Genomic DNA, 22,347 nt, shown 5'->3' on the forward strand with positions numbered 1-22,347 from the left:
TGAGGCGACCGGTGCCACCACTTCACTGGTGCCAGAGTCCTTTGGGTGGTCTCAGATGATGTTTCAGTTCCAAGGCCTCAGCACCCAGCTTTTTGACATGGCTACCAGGATGGATCGGGGTTTCTCGTCCCTTGAGAGCAGACTAGGATCAGTGGAGCGTCGCCTAGACTTTTGGGACACATTCTATCGCATCGACTCACACCAGTCTCAACCTCCATCGGGTAATTTACCTCCGTCAGAGTAGTACTCCAGCCAGCTTTCACATGTTCTAGCCTGACTTGACTTTATGTAGTTCTAGCCTTTTGTCTTATCTTTTTTTTTTTTTTAGCTTATGTATTTTCTTTTGTTCGTGGTGTATGTACCTTTTTTGTTCAACCTATGTAAATTTGAAGGTAGCACCTTATGTCAAACTTCTTATAGTGGCTCGGCCACAGTTATCTTCATATTAATGCAATTATGCATCTTTATCTTTTAATTATATCTACCTCCCCTGTAACTTTTACTTTAATGCATGTTTTAATGTTGGTAGCTTATTATTCCTATTCTGCATCTCGTGAATGTAAGAAGAGCCTCTCGCTCTGATACCAAGCTCTGTCACACCCCAAACCACCCCTTGGAAGGATTAGGTATGTGACCCGAATTGCATAATGACAATTCGCCAAATCCCACAGATCTAGAAGCAGTTAATACATTCACGGACTCACACACATCCATATCATTACCACAAGTAAGATCAGAGTGCTGCAGATAATCTACAATTATAAAAGAGAGAAAGCGTAGCGATATGGAAAATGATTGTGATATACATACATATATAAGATTGTTCCATTCCCTAGTACAACCCATAACTAAAAAGTGAAGCTGACATATACAAAAGCGAAAAGAAAGTACATATATATACAGCTCGTGAGTAAAACATATCATCATGCATGCATATGCAACCATAATCCACATGCTCCTACATGATATGCAAGTCCAAATTAATTATTAGCCACCTAACAATACAGCTAAGTCAGGTTAGTGCTACTACAATCCCCAATATATGTATCCTTGGTGTGGGCTTGGTTATCCTTTCCCATGATACACCCATTGAGTTGTCGGAGAGAACCAGCCGGCTCCAGCATCTCCCTACCCAGGTCAGCCAGACCGGCCCTCTAGATTAAACTTGTGAGGTAACTGACTCAGTATAATTTCACCTTTCGGTGCTTCCCGACATGTAATTCGAGGATAAACTTTGTTGGGCATATAGCCATGATTCACCTATGGGTGCTTCCCAAGCATGTTGCTCGAGGCTTCCCGGCATAATTGCCCTGGGGGATCCCAGCTGAGCTAAGGCTTCCTGACGTAAACGCCCAAGGTTTTACGGTAGTCTTCACAGTTATCCAACACCTTAACCCCTGTTGGCAAGGGTGCGTAGCACGGGTGATGAATCTCTAGCCCCATGTCTATATGGCATCGTATGAGTCAGGCGGTGTCAATCGTACCCCATAATACGGGCTATCACAAGCCTCATTTCCAAGCCGACTACGGCATCTAGTTTATCATTCACAATCTTCATGATATATTCAAGCAGTATTGATCAACAGTCATACGATGTGTAATATTTGAGAAATTGCAATTGAACAAGTAACACAACCCTTTAATTAAAGAATTTAATTGTCAGCATAATAATATTGTTACACGTACATACGCAATAATATTTCACTCACCTGGGTCTGGTTCTTAGATTTCAGTTGTAGTTTCAGTTTCGGCTGCAGTCTGGCTGTAGGCCTCGAGCGCAGGTCGAACCCTAATTATAAATAAAAAATGTGTCATTTGATAATCCAAACTATTTTTGGATGTCCTAGGGTTGACTCGGTGCACAATTGAACATCACTTGGAATTCTCTGGGCCTTGCACTGGGCCTTAGGCTTATGTCCCGATGCATCATCCAGAGATTGTGGCCCAGTGCATCATCCAGAGATTGTGGCCTAGGGGCAGAATTGTCATTTTCCACTGTATTTCATATTTCTAGGTCATATTAGCTTCACAGTACTGTCCCCAACTTGGCAGTGCTGCAGGACCATCACAGACAGGGTTTCCAAGCCCTACAGGGTCCACTTGGGCACCCAGGATATTCATACATGTGGATAGATGTGGGGAGGGGTATTTTGGTCATTTACCACCTCCCTACACTGATTATGGTCCATAGGTGAAGATCTCCATAGCAGATCAATAAAATTTCCAACTTTAATTCTCTGGACGATGTCTACATCGCTCAATGCATCGCCCAGAGCCTATATACAACGTGAACAGACTGAGATTCCTAGGTTTTTTACCATGGGCAGTGCTTGGATCATCCCCTTATACATGTTAGGTCATTATGGACCCCTTGGCTGCCAGGATCTACCCAAACAGCCTAGTAAATAGTAACCCAACATAGCTTCAGTGGCAAACCAAGGATTTGGTTGCATGCAAGGCTTAATTCACTTATATTACAGTATTCTAGGGCTGTTACTGTCACACCCCAAACCACCACCTAGGAGGATTGGGTAGGTGACCCGAATTGCATAACGGAAATTCACCAAATCCCACGGATCTAGAAGCAGTGCTTACGATCATGGAACCACAACCATCTCTTTACCATAGGCAAGATCAGAGTGCCGTAGATAAACTACAGTTCAATAATAAAAGGAAGCATAGCGATATGGGGAAATAGTGATAATATATACATATAAAAGTTTTACATTTTCCATCAACCCACACACAAAGAAAACAAGGAAGCAAAGCTGAATAGTACAGTACTACATACAAAGACATGTACAAGGCGAGCATACTCAACCCCAAAAAGGAAAAAGAAAAACTACAACAACCAAGTCAGAACGGGGATAACTCTAAATAACCAAAAAGGAGTCCCCAAGTAAAAAAGCTGTCACAAACACACTTCAATGGTCTTCATCAACAACCACCGAAAATGTGTGCAGGATCGGTATGACCTCCGTCGGGGTCCACACCAATATCATCATAACAACCAAAAGTCTCCTCCTCGAAATGACCCACCATGCCACAGCGGCATCCACCTGCAAAATCATCTAAGAAAAACATTACATAATAGAGTGTGAGCCTCACTGAGCTCGTGAGCAAATAACATCAATCATGCATGCACATGCAATCACAATTCACACTTTCATATGGTCCTACATGATATGCAAGTCCAGTTTAATTATTAGCCACCTAGCAATACAACTAAGTCGAGTCTGTGCTACTACAATCCCCAATACATGTATCCCTCCTGCTGGTTCTAACCCCTTCCTGCGATACACCCATTGAGTTGTCGGAGAGGAACAGTCAGCTCCCGTATTCGTGCACCAAGGTCAGCCCGACCAGCCCTCTGCGATTAACCCGTGGGACAATCCATTTCTTTCTTTTCTTTTCTTTTTTGGCCTAAAGCCCATGTGCATCATTCTGGTGTTCTATACATTCATGCACCATTCCGGTGTTCTATTCATTTCTTTTTCTCTTTTCTCTTTTTCTGATGGTCGCCCCCACCAGCATCCAACACCTTAACCCCTGTTGGCAAGGGTGCGTAGCGCGGGTGATGAAACTCTAGCCCCATGTCTATATGGCATCGTATGAGTCAGGTGGTGTCAACCGCATCCCATACTACGGGCTACCAAGGGCCTCATTTCCAAGCCGACTATGGCATCTAATCTAACATTCACAATCATCATAGAAGAATTCATAGTGTTGATCATCAGACAGTCAGTATGCAGTGATTTGAGTAATTGAACAGAAGTAAATAACATAGCAATTATATTCAATTCTTATTAGCCGACATTAGATCATAATTACATTTACACATATGATAGAATTATTCACTCACCTGCACTTGGCTCTAGGTATTCAGTCATAATCTCAGTTCCAACAGTTGTCTGGTCGTTGATCTCGAGCACGGAAACAGGTCCTAGATGTAAATCAAAAGTTGTTATGTTAAGTTATCAGTTTGTCACTGGAAGTCCTAGGGTTACCCTAAACTTACTGGGTTGACCCAGGGTTTAGTTGGTTACACTTGGAATCATAAGGCCTTGCACTGGACCTTAGGTCATGTCCCGGTGTATCAACCAGTGCCAGTGGCTCTAAGGGTAAACTGATCATTTCAATGGTAGTACCTGACCCTAGGTCAGAATATGTTTACAGTGCTGTCCACAACTTGTCTGTGCTATAGGACCAAGCACAACAGGGCTTCCTTTACCTACGAGGCCCATTAGGGTTCCAAAACATTTCCATATAAGGATAGATGTGGGGAAGGGCTTTTTGGTAATTTTCCAGCCTTCCCACAGTGTCCAGGGATCAGTGGGTGAGATCCCCTAGGTCTGTCCATCAATCCAGCCAATTTCCCTTCACTGGGCGTTGGCTCTGGGCTATGTCTGCATTGCCCAGTGCATCGCCCAGAGGCTACAAATCGATGCTGGGCTGAGTTCCCAAGGCTGGGCTTTTCAGGCTAGGCTTATACTTGATCCTCTGCATATTTGGGGGATCAGGTAGCCCCTGAGATGGCCTAACCAATGGTCCAATTGGATCATCCACCAGATTCACCATCAGGCTGCCAGAGCTGCCCAAGCAGTCTAGATGAATAGTGCCACAGGGTTTTGGCTAGGCTTGGGAGCTGGTTTCAGCCACATGCAGGGCTGAAAATGCATGAATAATAAGGGTTCAAGGCTGCAATCACCTAGGGTTTGGTCTCTGCAGCCCTAGCTTGTACCCAGGGTTCCAAATCATAGATCAATAGGGCCATCTGGTAGTGCAGGTGGGCACAGCCAGGTTTCGGCCATAGGAACAGCATAACTAAATGCTCAAAATACATAAAAATTCCAGATCTTCCATGCACAAGGTCTGCATGTCAGATCTAGACCAGTACTGGGCAAACCCTAGCTAGTTTGGGCTGCCTAGGAAGCATAAACACAAAAAATGAGAGAGGGAAATAGAAACAGTAGGCATAGAGGGTGCTCTTATACCTGCACAGAGCCTAGAGAGGCTCGGTTCCAGCCTAGATGGGTGGTGGCAGCAACCTTTCTTCTTCCTCCCTTCTTCCTTCTTCTTCTTCTTCTTCTTTTTCTCCTTTCTTTCCTCTCTTCTCTCCCACAGATTCTCCAACAGATAGAAAAGCTCTAATGAGCTTTAACACCCCCTATGTATAGATCCCCCCCCCTTCACTAAGGTATGTTTGCCTGTGAAGGTCCCTTTTAAAAATCAGTTTTTAAACTGATTCTGACTGATTCTGGGCTCACTGGTGGGGTCCATAGTGAACTGAGGGCATGAGGTGGTCCCTCAGACTTTCCTCTATCATTGGAGGGTGCCCATGTTCATAATGGGTGGTCTCCATAAATAAAATCCATTAAAATATTCAAAATCAGTCACTGGGCGATGTCTTTGGGCCTTGCTGCATCGCCCAGAGAGTTCTAGTAAGCTGAAATTCAATGGGGCTTGCACAGGGTTTGACCCTAAGTCAGGGTATTGTCCCCACATGCCTAATAGGAGATTTTACACACTTTTTAGATAGGTGGGTCCCACTGTTTGGTGAGGAGAAAGATTACCTGGGATCCAAGTCATACATCAAGCTGTGAGCTGCACAATTGCAAGGGTCTGCTATCCATCTTTTGACAGGTATATAGGGAAACTTGTTCAAGGTATTCTCATTGATCTCATTAAGTGGTGTGATGCTCCACAGTGATCCTGGTTTCCTGGACAAGGGTTCCTGCCCTTAAATCAAGAATCCAATCAGTCAGGAGCAGGGTTTGACAGTTACAACTCAGGGCTAGGTTACATGCGGCCAGGGCACACAGATCTAAGCCCAAACTGCCTGTTCTTAGTATAACAATGCAGTGCAGTCTGGCATCAGCTGGATTTCGGTCTCAGATGTAAAGCAGTCATCAAAACATGGTTAAATGCTCAGATCTTCCATGCATCATGCTTACATGTTAGATCTGAGATGGTTCATGGCAGCCCCAGCTATTCTGGGCTGCCAATGGCTAGAAAAGCTTCAAAAACATAGAGATCCATGGAGAAGAATGGTGAACAGCAGCAAAGCGACAGGTGTGGGCATAGTTTTTATACCTAAATAGATTGGGTAAGTTGCTGGACAGATTGGATGCAAGGTGAGACCTTCTCCTTCTTCCCCTTCTCTTTCCTTCTTCTTCTCCTTCTCTTTTCTCTCTTTTCTTTCTTCTCCTTCCCTCCACGGTTTCAACAATGCCAAGAGCTCTAAAATGAGCTTATGGCCACCTATTTATAGGCCAGCCTCTCACTGAGGCCTGTTTGTCTGCCAAGGTCCTTTTTAAGAATGTGTTTTTAAAATAATTCTCAACAACTTTGGGCACTCAGGTAGGGTCCACAAGGGTCCAAGGGTATGAGGTGGTTCCCCAGACTCCCCTCAACCTATGGAGGGTGCCCATGTCCAACCCCACACATCTGATCATTAAAATATTGCACTTTTCCACTCTGGGTGATGTCTGCATTTCGCAGTGCATCACCCAGAGATTTCAGCAAGGCTGATTATTCATGGGCATGCACAGGGGTTTGACCTAGGGCTAGGACCTTGCACCCACATGCCACTCAAGGCCTTTTACACCCATTTTCAAGTGTGGGACCCACATTCATGGAGAGGAGAGGGAATACCTAGAGTCTAGGCAGTACATTATGCTATGGCTATGCAACTTCAAGGATCAGTAATCCATCTTCTGACATGTATGTAGGAGGACATTCTTAAGGTTTCTTCATCAAATTCAGTCACTGGGGTGATACTCCACAGTGTGCTTGGATGCCATGTCAGGGGTTCCTATCCTTCAGTCAAGATTCCAGTCAGTCAAGGGCAGGGTTTGACAGCATGACCAAAAATGCTACCTAAGCACTGAGATCCCTGAAGATAAACAAAGAACAGCAGCATAGGAGTATATGTAGGTATAGTTTTATACCTAAATAAGGTTGGGTAGGCTGCTGGGGCTAAGCTTGGAGGCAGGGACAGCTTCCCTTCCTTTCTTCTTTGTCTCCTTCTCTTTTCTCTCTTTTCTCTCTTCTTTTCTCTCCTACGGTTTCAACAATGCACTAAAGTTCTAAAATTGAGCTGAGTCTTTGTCACACCCCAAACCACCTCCTGGGAGGATTTAGGCAAGTGACCGGATATCCTATGACATCCGCCAATCCCCAAGGATCAAGAAGCAGTACTTACACATCACAAACCACACAATGAGGAAAAAAAAAGATAAAGATAATAAATTAATATAAGAGTGCAACGGAAGATTGAACTACCCACAGGTGACTTATATCATCAATAAACAAATCCTAATTTCTTATGTTATACCTGTTTGTGGCCCAAATCACCTGGTCCTAGTGGGGATGGGCTAGGCACGAACCAGGACCAGGCTATCACCGTCGAACAAGGAAAGCCCAGCAGTGCAACTGCACTCTTGCGGTTACAGGCTGGGCCACGTGTCAGAAAAGTAGAGGTCACCAAGCGCAGGTCTGCGTTCCGTGAGGGGTGAAGACGACGGAGCTGATGGTGGGACCCACCACTACTGCAGTGGTTAGGATACAGGCAGGGGCGGCAGCCCACATGGCTACTCTTGGTTGGAGTTTGGGGAATATGAGCTTGAAGAGAAAGCCTGGGAGGGAACGGTTACCAGGCTGATAACCGCCAGTACCTATCCTTTAAAAAGAAGGTGGCAGACCTGAGAAAGGGACACAAAAAACACCCGACAAACTTCTCGCATTTCTTCAACTCTACGTTGTCATTTACTTTTTTCCTTTACTAGTTTAATATTTCTTGAGATCAGAAGGGATGTATGTCCATATGCTGAGAGCTACAAGGGTGTACGCGCAAGGCCTATGCTTGTATTCGGTATGATTGGTTAGCGTGATTCCTGTTTTGATCTTGTCATTTTTTTTTTACTGTTAGTATAGTTGTTTGTTCAAGCTGTAGCATTACTGGACTAAGTGCGGTTGGTTTAACTCAAAAGACCTTAGAGCTACTCAGGCAGGAGGGAAACCTACTAGCCTGGTTAGAAGTCAGATCAGGCTATTATCAGCCTTGTTTGGACCTGCGTAAAGGTCCTGGCACTCCCGCGTAACCTCCACCACGTGCGTTGTGCCCCTGTGTGTGGGTGTTGGATTCTTTTTCACCAACACATTTTGGCACGCCCGGTGGGACCCTCATAAGCCAACCATTGATATGGTCAGACAAAAAAGAGGCCTCGGACAACCTCGTGCTGATAGAGAAATAGTGATCGACGAAGGGATGGAAAACCCCACAGCGGCTGAGTTCGTCGATCAGGCCAAGGACGACCCATGCGGGTCACATGGTTGTAATGCTAGCCATGACTCCGCACAACAGCTGACCGTTGTAGTCCGCGACGCGGTAGGCCCTTTGGCTAGCAGCATACAATAATTAGTGGATGTTTTCAGACTGATCTTTGATGACATACGGCACATGATGGCCTCGGTAGATAAGTCCGTGGCTAGCCAGCAGAGCCAGTGTAATGAGTTTCGCGAGACCTTGGTCGCCCTTTGGCAGCAAGTAACGCCAGGGGCAAGGCCACATACCGTGGTAGTACAGCTTGACCCCAGCCTCCTGTTGGCTAAAGGGAGAGGACTCGAGATAGGCTGGGGTGTCCTGTCGGCTCAGACTGCGTATGGCTGAAGCTCGAGCCAAAACCCCATTATCGGAGATCGGCCTCGAATCGGACTCCCAGTCATGACCTCTACCAATCCTTCGTATCCGGCTGCCCAGCTTGGCGCCACCAATCCGGTTGGGAACCCCCAGGCAAGCAGCATTGCCAACGTGCCAGTTGCCCCCACCCTAGTAGGTGGACAGTGGCCACCCATCGGGGGTGTCGCCCATGGAAGCAGCATTAGGCTAGGCCCAGGGCCCCATAACGCTGTGTCTCAGGGGAAAATGCGGTCCCTATAGGGGGGTATCCACATCCAGGGCACGGAGGCTCAGTCCTTGGGGCAGTGGGGCCACGGCCTACAGGCTTGGGTCCTAGAGAGGGCCTCCCTGGTTTCAACCAGAGACTAGAGTATCCAGTGAATCCCTACCTCGGGCAGGCTTATCATGGAAATCCATGGCCGCCCGATGTGGCAGGACCCTCGGGTGCCCAAGGGCTACCCATGATGATTGACCGGGGGGAGCTAACTAGAATTATTCAAGAGAGTATCAACCCCTTTTATAGGATGATGCCACGTCCCATTTACCAGAAGCCATACCCGGAGTTCTTTGATTTGGTGGACCTGGTAGAAATCCAAAGATTCCTGAATTTACCAAGTTCTCTGGAGAAGATAAGGTCTCCACCATGGAGCACATAGCTCGTTTCACGATGCAGTGTGGCAACCTAGGGGGATTGAAGCAGCGAAGCTGCGGCTATTCCCCAATTCCCTCACAGGTGCGGCTTTTACATGGTACTTTAACCTACCTACCAATTTGGTCCAAAACTGGTAAGAGATGGAGGAATTATTCCACACCCAGTTTTATCAGACCGAACCTGAGGTCATAATAGCAGACTTGGCCAAAATGGCCTAGGAGCCAGGGGAGACCATGGAAGGGTTTGTTACCCGCTTCAAGACGGCCAAGTACAAATGCCCCACTCCTCTGCCTAAGGCCGAATACACAAAGATGGCTTTGGGAGGGCTCAGCTTTGAGCTCTGGAAATGTTTCGCTGGCCAGTATTTCCCTGACTTGGGACAGTCAGTGCTCCAGGCTATGCCTTATGAGCAGTTGCTGAAAGAGGAAGGACAACGTCAGCCGGCCTCGATTGGGACATATTATAAAGATTCTGCTCATCGGACTTTCCCATTACTGGGTGCTCGGGGGCCAAAAATAAGTGGACTACGTAGAATTCGAGATCGACGCAGCAAAGATCTCGAAGGGAAAACCGTATGTATGCAAGGCCCTGGCAAGACCCAATGACCAAGCTAAGCAGGCCAATGCTAAGGCCGCACCACAAAGGATCTATGACTCAAAGGTGAATTACTCCTTTGACATTTCCAAGGCCGAGCTAATCTTTGACTAGTTGCTCAAGGACAAGCAGATCAAGCTACCTCTGGGCCACCAGATACCCCCCAGTCATGAACTGAAGGACCACAAATACTATAAGTGGCATAACACTCGTACCTATACTACAACTAATTGTGTGGTTTTACGTAATGCCTTACAGAAAGCTATCATGGCTGGGTGTTTGTAGTTCCCTGCGAAGGAAAAATGAGTCATGGTAGTGGACGAAGACCCATTCCCAGTCAACATGGTCAATGCCAATTTTTCCTAGATGGCTGGGCCAAGAAGGGGTTTGGTGCCAATCCTTAATAGCAGACCAGAGGCCAGTCCAGTTAGGTTGAGCTCGTCGACACAGCCATCAGAATCGCAGCTGAACCCACTGGCTCCGCCTTACCGCAGGCAAATGGATAGTGACAATGGGAGCAGAAATGATGCGGGAGTGGGGGCAACGCCATTTGCACCTCCAGAATATCCCAAGGCATCGGTAATGGGGAAGTCTAGTAACGGTCTAGCATGGTCTGAGGAAACAAGAAGATCTGAGGGGCAACGTAGAAGGGGAAAATGCCACCTCACTAAGCCTCGCTATGAGTTCAGCTCATATAGGGGGCTGAGAGGTTGGTGGGAACAAGGGGGAGCTACACCTAAGCTGAATGAAGCACCAAGGCGCCACCGTGACATTTGCCCTAGATGCAGCCAATCGGTCGGGAGGCCGCTAGGGGCGCCACGGCCACCACTAGGAGAGGCCAAGCACAGGCAAGACGAGCGGCCATCTTCGGAAGCAAAGGTTCAGTACAAGCTATCTCCAGAGCAGCAAAGAGCGCAGGCGCCTCAGTAGATGGATAACCATTCTAGGCCATCAGCCAAGGACCGACTCAGGAGAGTGTCAGTACGAAGATGCCTGACGTATGAGCATAATGGTATATGCCACATAAAGGCCAGCCCTATCAGGGGCAGCCTGTCTAGTATGGAGGAGCATTGGCCAAGAATGGTCCTACCTAAAGCCGAAGGTGAAGGGTGGAGGATTGCTAGTTATCTGAAGTTTCTAGCTGACACAGGGGGGACTCATATGACTTAAACCCAGAAAAGGAGACAGCAGAGGAAGAGGGCAGCCCGAAGACGCCACCAGCACGGGCAGCCAAGCAGAAGGCACTCATGCTTGGTCCACCAACAACAGGACGGTTTGGGTGTAGGTCTCCATAGCTAAGACCAGTTGACAGGCGAACCGATAAAGATTGAAGAATCTGAGGCAGGACCAGTAGGCCGTCCCGCCTTTGGAGCCAGAGGTTTCGAACTACAAAACTGAAGAAAGCGACCAAAACGTATTGGAAGATGGAACCACTGGGGTTAGCCCAGAAAGCATCAACAAAGGCCTGGATAACCCCATACACTCCCTAGAGGTGGATTTCGATGAGTTGGCCAAACTGATGTTTGGGACAGTCCCTACCCAGGTACATGTCACAATGGTCTATGACTTGCCCAGGACGTTTAAGTACCAGCCTGGGCAGGGCACCGAACTTGAAGGCAATGTAGATGAAGGGGAATCGCCCCCTAGGGTCTTGGGCATAGAACTCGTGCCAGGGGACAAGGAAAAAGCTGATGATAGGCAGACCGACAGGGCACAGGGGACAGTGTTAAAACGGTTGTCACAAAACAGACCGAGTATACTTTCGACTCCCCGTTACCACAAGGAAAAATGGCTAACATCCTTGGTGAGCCAACTCAAGAAATGATGCGGCACCTGAAGCCGTTGTATATTCAGTCTCACATGGATGGTAAGCTTGTGGCCAGGGTATTAGTGGACAATGGAGTGGCCGTGAATATCCTCCCATCCAGAATAATGAGACGCCTTGGCAAGGATGAGACCGATCTCCTGCCTACTGACATCTCGGTCACCAAATTCCTGGGAAGCTCAACCAGGCTGAGAGGGGTCCTCCCGATAGACCTAAAGGTTGGAAACCATATGACGCTCATGGCCTTCTTCGTTATGGACACGATGGCCAATTACAATGCCCTACTAGGAAAGGATTGGATACATGCCAATTCTTGTGTCCCTTCATCACTCCATTAGATTCTGGTCTAATGGCGAGAAGGGGGGAAGATTGAATTGGTAATGGCTAATAATAGGCCGTTCATGGTTGATGCCAGTCACACAAAGGCCGTCCTATATGATGGGTGTATCGGTCCTATCCAATTCACGGGGGCCGATGAGCAAGGGAGGCCAACCTCATTGGTCACTTCATCCACCGTTTTGGAAGAACTATTTTGGCTGAAAGGACCTTTAGAGCGAACCCTGCCAAACCTCGAGGATTGGTGGAAGAAGACTGACAAAGACTATTTTTGATGACAGGCCGCACAGTTGTGACAGACATAATGTGCCGGCTGGCAATAGCCTGGAGTAAAGGGTGTCTCAAGGGGTAAACTTTGTCGGAGAAGCGTCGGTCGAGGATTACGCACTGAGCATGCCAGAGGTAAGGCTGCAGGACTTACCTCCCACACCACAAAAGATGGAGGAGACGTTGGCCGAAGTCCATGATCCCTTGATAGAGATAGAACTAGGAGAGGCCGGGGACCACCGGCCCATCTATGTTAGTGGTCTACTCTCATCCGGATTTAAGGATGAAATTGTAAGTTTACTTAAAGAATTTAAAGATTGTTTTGCTTGGGATTACTCTGAGATGCCTGGTCTAGACCGAGCCCTGGTGGAACATCGGTTACCCATTAAGGAAAACTATAGACTGGTGAAGCAATTACCTAGGCGAATGTCGCCACATGTCGTCCTGAAGGTAAAGGACAAAATTGAACAGTTATTGAAAGCAGGGTTCATTCGGACCGCCAGGTACGTGGAGTGGTTATCCAACATCGTTCCAGTCATAGAGAAGAATGGGAAGCTGAGGGTGTGCGTGGACTTTGGGGATTTGAACAAGGCGACCCCAAAAGATGAATACCCAATGCCTATGGCCGACATATTGGTAGACGCGGCCGCAAGGAACCAAATCATGTCCTTCATGGATGGTCATGCCGGGTACAATCAGATCTTCATTGCAGAAGAGGATGTCCCGAAAATAGCCTTTCATTGCCCAGGAGCGCTGGGGACATATGAATGGATAGTTATGCCGTTCGGTCTCAAGAATGCCGGTGCCTCATACCAGAAAGGCATGAACACTATCTTCCACGACATGATCGGCACCTTCGTAGAAGTTTACATTGATGATGTAGTGGTCAAATCAAAGCTAGAAAACAAGCACCTTGAACACCTGAGGAGAGTTTTCCTGAGAATGAGGACTCACGGGCTAAAGATGAACCCGTTGAAGTGTGCCTTCGGGGTAGCAGTTGGAAATTTCCTCGGATTCTTGGTCCATCAGAAGGGGATCGAGGTCGACAAGAACAAAGCCAGGGCCATTCAAGGGGCTAGGCTGCCCTCGAACAAGAAGGAGTTGTAGAAATTCCTAGGGCAGGTCAATTTCCTATGATGCTTCATCGCGAATTCTGCAGGGCAAATGAAGATCTTTTCTCCACTATTAAGGCTGAAGATGGGAGAAGACTTCAGATGGGAGATGGCCCACCAAAAGGCCTTCAACTAGATCAAGGCCTACTTGACGCAACCCCCAATCCTAATGCCACCCAAGCACGGGGTGCCGTTGAAGTTATATATTTCTGCAGCAGAAAGGTCAATTGGGAGTCTGCTAGCGCAGGATAACGAGGCCGGGAAGGAATAGGCTGTCTTCTACCTTAGTCGGGTTCTGACAGAGGTTGAGCAGAAGTACCCTACCATTGAGAAGCTTTACTTGGCGTTGTTATTTTCTTGCAGTAAGCTCAGGTATTATCTCTTGCCAGCCATGGTGGATGTAGTTTTCCAAACTGACATCATTAAGTACATGCTCATGCGCCCGATCTCAAGAGGGAGAGTGGGGAAGTGGACGCTCGCCTTGACTAAGTTTGCCCTACAATATGTACCCCAGAAGGTAGTAAAAGGGTAGGCCTTAGTAGACTTCCTTGTGGATCATCCTCCCATTGTGGTCAGTGGAGCGAAGACGGAGGTGTCGGTTGTCGGTCTAGCGCTGTGGACGCTTTACTTCGACGGTTCTAAGACAGAACGGGTAGCCGGGGCAGGAGTGGTCTTAAGATCACCAGGTGGTAAAGAAACACAATTGGCATTCCATTTGGACTTTCCTTGCTCAAACAACCAAGCCGAATATGAGGCCTTGATCTTAGGGCTAGAATTGCTCCGTGACCTCAGGGCCAGCACCATCGAAATTGTCAGAGATTCACAATTAGTCATCAAGCAGCTGGTTGGAGGATATAAGTGAGAGAGCAAACACATGGTGGATTATTTGGAGATGGCCAGAGGGCTAGCAGATGGCTTCCAGGATGTGATAGTTTGGCACGTACCATAGTGGAGAAACTAGGTTGCGAACGGGCTGGCTCAGGCCGCGTCGAGGGTGGGTCTTCCAGAGGGCAGTATGGAGAGCACCTTTGACATCAAGGGACAGGTTCAGTCATCGGTCAGGACGACGGGCATGATTGAGGTTTGCTACATTCAAGATACTTAGCCTAATTGGTGCACGGCCATCATTCAGTATATGAGCAACCCAGGGCTGAGTTTCAACAGGCGAATACGTGATCGAGCAGCGGGATACGTTCTGATCAGAGAAGACTTGTACAAGAAAGGGAAAGATGACTTGCTATTGAAATACGTCAGCCTAAATGAGGCCACGCTGGTAATGGCCGAAGTACATGAGGGCATCTACGGAGCTCACCAAGCGGGTCCTAAGATGAGGTGGTTAATCAGGCGCTATGGTTACCACTGCCCTTCAGTGATGTCAGATTGTGTCAAATATACAAAGGGTTGTTGGGCATGTCAGACCCATGGACCGGTGCAACGCCTACCAGCAGCAGAATTCAACCCCGTAGTGAAACCATGGCCATTTCAAGGATGGGCTATGGATCTGATCGGGAAAATTTTGCCACCAGCAACATGGGGGCATTGCTTCATCATTGTGGCAACTGATTACTTCACCAAGTGGGTGGAGGCCGTGCCAATGAAGGGAGTCAGTCAGACCGAACTGATCCAATTCTTAAAGTGCCATATCATCCATAGATTCGGCCTCCCAGAGACTGTCACCTGTGATAATGGGAGCGTGTTCGTAGGGGATGAAGTGGTTACGTTTGTGGCTGAGCTAGGCATAACATTTACTCACTCTACCCCATACTATGCACAGGGCAATGGGCAGGCTGAAGCAAGCAACAACATCCTTAAGCGGTGCCTATCAAAGGTAGTCGATGACAACCCACAACAGTGGGCAGACATGCTCTCAGAGGTCCTGTGGGCGCTCAGGACGTCCCAACGAAGCAGCATCACCACCACACCTTTCGCCCTAACCTATGGCCATGATGTGGTGTTGCCAGTAGAGGTAAGCGTAAGGTCAGCAAGGGTGGTGTTCCAACAGGGACTCTCGCCAACCACCTACAACGAGGCTATGATGGCCAAGCTTGATGACCTGGAGGAGGATAGTTTGGCTATGCTGGACAGGATGCAGGTCCAGAAGAAGAAGATCGCGGCCATCTACAATAAGACGGTCAGTTTGAATCATTTCCAGAATGGAGATTTGGTCCTAAAGATCGTACTTCCTGTCGGGGCGAAGGATCCCAGGTTGGGAAAATGGTCCCCAACGTGGGAAGGACCATTTACGATCTGTCAAGTACTAAAAGGCAGGGCGTATAGACTGTAAGACATGGGAGAGAGCATCCATGTCAGACCTATAAATGGAAAGTTCCTGTAGGCATACCGCCCCACGATGTGGGACCTAGGCTGAAAGAAGATAGAGGCAAAATTCCAGATATAGTGGTGGACGAAAGGAAACAGGCTTTACTAAAGTACTGGAGCCATGACGACCTAACCAGGCCGCCTCCACTAGAAGAAAAAATGGAAGAACTAAGGAGTACCATTATTTTTCTAGACGAACAAAAGAGAAAAAGGGGGGGAAGGCACGCAGGCCTAATTCAAAATGTCATGAGGAATGTTGCCTTGGAGTTCATGCCATTTTTGGTTTCACGACTCAGCCTCAGGGCTCTTTGTTCCTTAGCTCGAGCCTGGGCAGCTGACGTCTCGACGGAGACAGTTTCAGAGCCAATGAGTTTTTGCCCGATACTCTCGCCCAAGGTGACCTTCTCTGCTCAAAGAGCTTCCAAACGGGCTTCCATTTCCTGTATATTGTTGCCCAGTTGAGCTTGTTTTGTTCTTCTTTGACTTCGCTAACCAGGCCCTTTAGATCATTCTTCAGCTTCCGGTAATGCGTGTCCATAGTGTCGACTCTTTGAGAAGGGTGTCAAAAGTCTAGATGTTCTGGAGAACAAGGGGGGCTGAAGTAGTCACATCAAACATAAAAGCCACTGAGTCGTCCAACCATTGATGGACCGGGGCTGGGAGGTCTAGCAGGGACAGTAGGGATCGAAGAGCTACGATAATTGGTGGCAAGCTGGTACTTTTCACAGCCTCAGAAAAGGTGGACTCATAGAAGGACCGAAGAAGTTCCTTCTCCTCGGCCACTTGAGCTTCATTGGGCCTGGAGATGGAGGCGGCATCGGTCTCTTGATCTTCTTCAGAGGAACTCAGGCTTTCCAGAAAAGCTTCTATGCTAGGAACTTGAGGAAAGGGAGAGGTCAGCACCGACAAAAGCAAGAAGAAGGAAAATGTGGGGGTGGAGATACATACCGTTGGGGTTATCTCAGGAAGGATCTGACCTTGGGGGGATGGACGCTTTGGATCACGTAGAGGAGTCTTAGACCCGCTCGGTTTGGCCTCATCATACCCCCACTTCCTCTATTCTACCATCGCCCTCAAATTTGTCCTCGGATTTGTCCTGAGAGGGAGAGGATCCGGATGTGGAGGAGCTGGGAACAACAATTTGGGTTGATTGGCCTTGGGAAGTTGGTTTAGAGTGGGTACTTGACCGAGTACGATCCTTAACAGAAGGAGGAGCGCCTAGGGGAGAGACTGCTGAAGATTGAGGCAGGGCGCCTGCGGGCTGACCCATCTGGAACATGCTGGGGAGGAATACCTTACGTGGGGCAACCTTCGATGGACTAACCATTTTCGATCTCTTGCTCGGTGGAAGGAGTTCTTCTTCTTCTTCATCCACATCATTCTCTTCTTCGACAGTTTCAGAGCCTTCTTCGGTCTCTAGTGAGGAACCCTCGTCACTTCGATTTGACTAGGCTAAAGAGGACGAGCGAGCCGCAGATTTTGCTGTGACATAGAAGAAGAGGGGGTTAGTTCAGAAACCGATCAAACTGTGAATTAGAAATAGGACGGGACGTGTACTTACTGACGGCATGCTTGACTATGACTTTCTTCCATTTGAAGGCAGTGGACTGATGGCTGGCGTCGGAGGCTGAGGGAGGACGCTTGCTGCCCTTAGGACAGGACCGAAAGGGTGCCAAAGAGGTGAAGTATGTGTACCACCAAGAGGTAAAATCTTTGGTCACTGACAGCCCTTTGGCAAAGGACTATAGATGGAATTGAGAGAGGACGAGACTGCTCATGGCTGAGGCCTGGCGGAGTTCGGCCACCGAAGAGTAGACCATTTGGTCTAGCTCACAGTTGGTGAATGAATAGTAGTTTGAACAAGGATTGGCCTGGCAATGACCGAATTGGCGTACACAGAAGTGAGGATTGTACGTCTCGAAGCCGTAGGCATTGTTGCTCAAAGGCTCTAAAGTCAGACCAACATGGAGGTCTTGACAGACAAGGAACTTGGCCCACAGCTCTGGCTCAGAGGAAGGGTAGTCGATTGCCAGCCGGAGCCATCCCAGAATGGCCTCCCCTGTACGATAAGGGAGGAAGAAGGTGTCGTTGGAATCAGGCTCAAAGGAGCAAAAGAACTCATAGTACTCACAAAGAGACTTCAGATCATGATGAGGGTATGAGGCAAATAGGTAACCGGCGACAGGATAGGCCGGGAGCGGTGAAGGAATAGTATATAGTTCCATGAAATGGGCACGAAGCCACATCTGGAGGAGCCAGAATGGGCCACCATCGTAATTAAAGTCGGACTCAGTAACATCATTACAGGCACGAAAGAGGGCAGCCAGGACGGTAGAGGCCAGGTCAATCACACGGCCTTGCCCTAGGGCATTGGCCAGACAAAGACAGGTCTTTGCCATTTTGTTGGACCGGACACAAAGGACATAGCGACAAATCCAGACTAGAAAGAAGGCGGTAAGCTCCCTGGCCTCGACGGAGCCACGGGTCTGTCGGTAAGTCCAAAGATAAAAGGAGTAGCTGGCAGACTTGGAGAATTCAAGACCATGGTTGATCTCATGCTTGTTGGCATCAAGTAGACCGCGCAAAGAGCTATTGAACTCTTCACCCATAGCCTTCAAGCCAATGAGGGCTCCAACGTCCAGAAGCGTCGGAGCTAGCATCCCAAAAAGGAAATGGAACGTGTTAGCGGACCGTGACCAAAATTGGAGTGTGGCCTGGAGCAGAGGGCGGTTAGGAGGTACCGGGGTGGTAGAAAGCTGGATGGCATGGGAGAATCCAAGCTTACTCAACAGTTCAGACTGATTGCAGGCAACCCTGTCTACCCAGGTCTTCCAGTCTGGGAGGTGATGGGGCCACAGGCGTGAGAAAGCCTTGTCCTTAAGGCACAAGGGCTCAGGGGTTTGAGCAAGCAGTTGCTCCCGATCATTTTTTGGAAAACTAGAGATACCGTGGGGGTGGGAAGCAAAAATTGGACCTAACCTGAAGACGGCAGGCTCAGAGCAGGGGATCTGAACATCGGTCACGATGGAGGATGACAAGAGCGACTATTTTTGTGCAAGGAGTTCTTCTGTCTCATCCACCGGCGTCGGAGCTTTCTTCTTGGCCATCGCGCTGGGAGAGAAGGGAGAACAAAGACTAGGACAATAGGGGGACTGAAATGATAAGTGTGGTGGATGAAGGAAGAAGAGGTTAAAGAGTTTGTTGGGCTCTCGAGAATCAGCAAGGAATTAATAAGGGCTAGAATTTGTGCCACTATTATGGCGCCAGGGTTTGAATTTTGAAAACCCTAACGGCCCGAGAAGACGGAGTGACGTAGGGGTCTTCGTGCGGTGGGGCAGTTCAGTCAGGCTGCCATTTCGGTCACAACCCTCTCTGGGCTCAGGCCACATGGCATCGCCTAGAAGGATTGTGAGGGGCATTGTTTGTGGCCTAAATCACCTGGTCCCAGTGGGGATGGGCCAAGCACGAACCAGGACCAGGCTATCACCGTCGAACGAGGAAAGCCCAGCAATGCAACTGCACTCTGGAGGTTACAGGCTGGGTCACTTGTCAGAAAGGAGAGGTCACCAGGCACAGGTCTGCATTCCGTGAGGGGTGAGGGCGATGGAGCTGATGGTGGGACCCACCACTACCATAGTGGTTAGGATACAGTCAGGGGTGGCAGTCTACATGGGGACTCTTGGTTGGAGTTTGGGGAATATGAGCTTGAAGAGAAAGCCTGGGAGGGAATGGTTACCAGGCTGATAACCGCCAGTACGTATCCTTTGTAAAGAAGGTGGCAGACCTGAGAAAGGGACACAAAAAACACCAAACAAACTTCTCGCATTTCTTCATCTCTACTTCGTCATTTACTTTTTTCCTTTACTAGTTTAATATTTCTTGAGATCGGAAGGGATGTACGTCCATATGCTGAGAGCTGCAAGGGTGTACGCGCAAGGCCTATGCTTGTATTCGGTATGATTGGTTAACGTGCTACCACCTAGGGTTAGGTTCCATACAGCTAGGGCATGCAATCAGGACTCCAAACAGTCAAATAATAGTGCATCTGGCAGTGCAGCCATGCACAGCCAGATTTCGGCTTCAAGACTAGCAAAATAGGTCTATATTTTTACTTAAATATCTCAGATCTTCCATGCTCCATGCTTATATGGTAGATCAGGAGCAGTTCTAGGCAATTCCCAGCTGTTCCCGAGCATATCTTCCTACATACCTATCAAAAGATGGATGCAGACCTTTGTAGTTGAATAGCTCACTGCATAATGTACATTCTGACGAAGATACCATCCCTTGATTCTAGGGCCCTTGGACTGAATCCTAGTTCTAGGTCAAACTAATGATGACCCTCATCACCATCCCATGTTTTAGATAAAGCATTTTTAAACCCAAACATCAATTTGCATGAATGATTTGATGATGAGAATCTAATTCCATACATACATCTTAAATCCCAACAATAAATGACAAATTCTGCTACTTTGCAGATTGACCTTCTCTTAGTTAAAATAATATAACTCCCCCACCCGAACTCCATTTGTGTTGATTCCAATTTTATTGGAAACTAGATTCATAGAGCTACATTTTGTTAGAAGACACCATTACCTAGTTATGACTCTATGTTAGTTAAAAGTCCAGTTCAAGTTGCTGTCAAAATCGGATCCTGCTGTCTTGATAGGTTGACCTTTGTATAATAAAAATAACATAACTCCATAATCCAATATGAATTTTCTTTGATTCTAGTTTGACTAGAAAATAGATTCATAGGGCTTCATTTTCTTAGAAGGAACCATGATCAAATTATGTCTCTAAATGGACTGAAATTTCATTTCAATCCAAACAATTCTGCAAATGAATTCTCTGGGCGATGGCATTAGACGATGCACACATCACCCAGAGACGTCACCCAGAGTGGGAAAATGCAGTATTTTTATCTGCAGATGTGCGGGGACCACCCATATTGGCCATGGGCATCCTCCATAGGATGAGGGGAGTCTGAGGGACCACCTCATACCCTTAGATCACTGTGGACCCCACCTGAGTGCCTAGAATGGCAAAGAATCGGGTTAAAAATGCATTTCCAAAAGTGGCCTTGACAGCCAAATAGGCCTTAGTAGAGGGCTGGTCTATAAATGGAGACCTCGGCCTTATTTTAGAACCTTATTTCACTGCTAAAATCGTAGGAGAGAAGAGAAGAGAGAAAAGAGAGAAAAGAGAAGGAGAGGAAGAAGAAAGAAGGGAAAAGAAAGAGAGAGAAGTAGGAGAAGCTATACCTGCCTCCAAGACTCAGCTCCAGCCGCCATCCTCAACCCAGTTCAGGTATAAAACTATACCTATACCTGCTATTATGCTGCTGTTACTGTTCTTCTCCATGAATCTCTGAGTTTTGGTAGCATTTCTGGCCATTGGCAGCCCAGGATAGCTGGGGGCCACCATGGACCATCTCAGATCTGCTATACAAGCATGATGCATGGAAGATCTGAGGTTTTTATGATGATTTTCACATCTATTTTTACAACTGGAATCGAAACCAGAACTGTGCTTGGTTGCACTGCTATGTTACACTGAAAGCAGGCTGTTTGGAGTCCTTATTTCATGCCCTGGCTGCATTGGACCTAGCCCTAGGTGGTAGAAGACTTGGATCATTGTAATAAACATAAATTCAGCCTTGCATGCAGTGAAAATAGTGATTTGTAACTGAAGATACCCTATGTCACTATTCACTGGGTTGTCTGGGCAGCCTATAGCAGCCAAGTGGTGGGCCCAGGTGAAAATCCACAAGGACCAGTGCAAAGTATACCCTTGGGGGTCCAAGATGACCTAACATGCATGAGGAGAGGATCCATGCACTGCCCGTAGCTCAAAACCTTGGAATCTTAGCCTGATGCCGGTTTTGCATTCTCTGGATGATGCCACTGGGCGATGCAGACATCACCCAGAGACATCGCCCAGTGAATGAAAACTTCACTATTTTTCTGTTCTGACTTGGGGGGACTTTCACATATGGACTATAAACAGTGTAAGGAGGTGAAAAATGACCAAAATACCCCTCCTCACATCTGTCCACAATTATGTATACCTTGGGTACCTAAGTAGGCCCCGCAAGGCTGGGAAACCCTGTCTATGTTGGTCCTGCAGCACTGCTGACCTAGGGACTGTGTTGTAAGGATATTGTGACTTAGAACCATGTACTACAGTGATAAAATATGATATTGACCCTAAGCCACATTCTCCGGATGATGCATCGGGACATGGGCCTAAAGCCCAGTGCAAGGCCCGGAGAATTCAAAGTGATCTCGAACTGAGCACCGAGTTAGACTAGTGAGCCTAGACCAACACTAGGTTATCCAAAACAGTTTTGAATAATTAAAATAATATATTTATGATTTATTAATGTAGGATTTGTTTCCGTGCTCGAGGTGCATAGCCAGATACCAATCGGAACTGAACAAACATTTGAACCAGTAGGATCAAACCAAGGTGAGTGGAATTACGTCATGAATGTAGGTGTAACATGACTGGTGGGTCATGACAACAACAACAATATTTACTATCTTTAATTACTTTA

At 47.6% G+C, this 22,347-nt stretch overlaps 1 protein-coding gene across 1 annotated transcript; it reads left to right on the top strand.

The window, feature by feature from the left end:
* Positions 1-14,601: 14,601 nt before the first annotated feature.
* LOC122650670 lies at positions 14,602-15,750 on the top strand. The gene has a single exon (XM_043844066.1). The coding sequence runs from the start codon at positions 14,602-14,604 to the stop codon at positions 15,748-15,750; it is 1,149 nt and encodes a 382-aa protein (XP_043700001.1).
* Positions 15,751-22,347: the final 6,597 nt, after the last annotated feature.

The sequence above is a fragment of the Telopea speciosissima genome, chromosome 2, assembly GCF_018873765.1.
Source record: "Telopea speciosissima isolate NSW1024214 ecotype Mountain lineage chromosome 2, Tspe_v1, whole genome shotgun sequence".
Classification (NCBI taxonomy): Eukaryota; Viridiplantae; Streptophyta; class Magnoliopsida; order Proteales; family Proteaceae; genus Telopea; species Telopea speciosissima.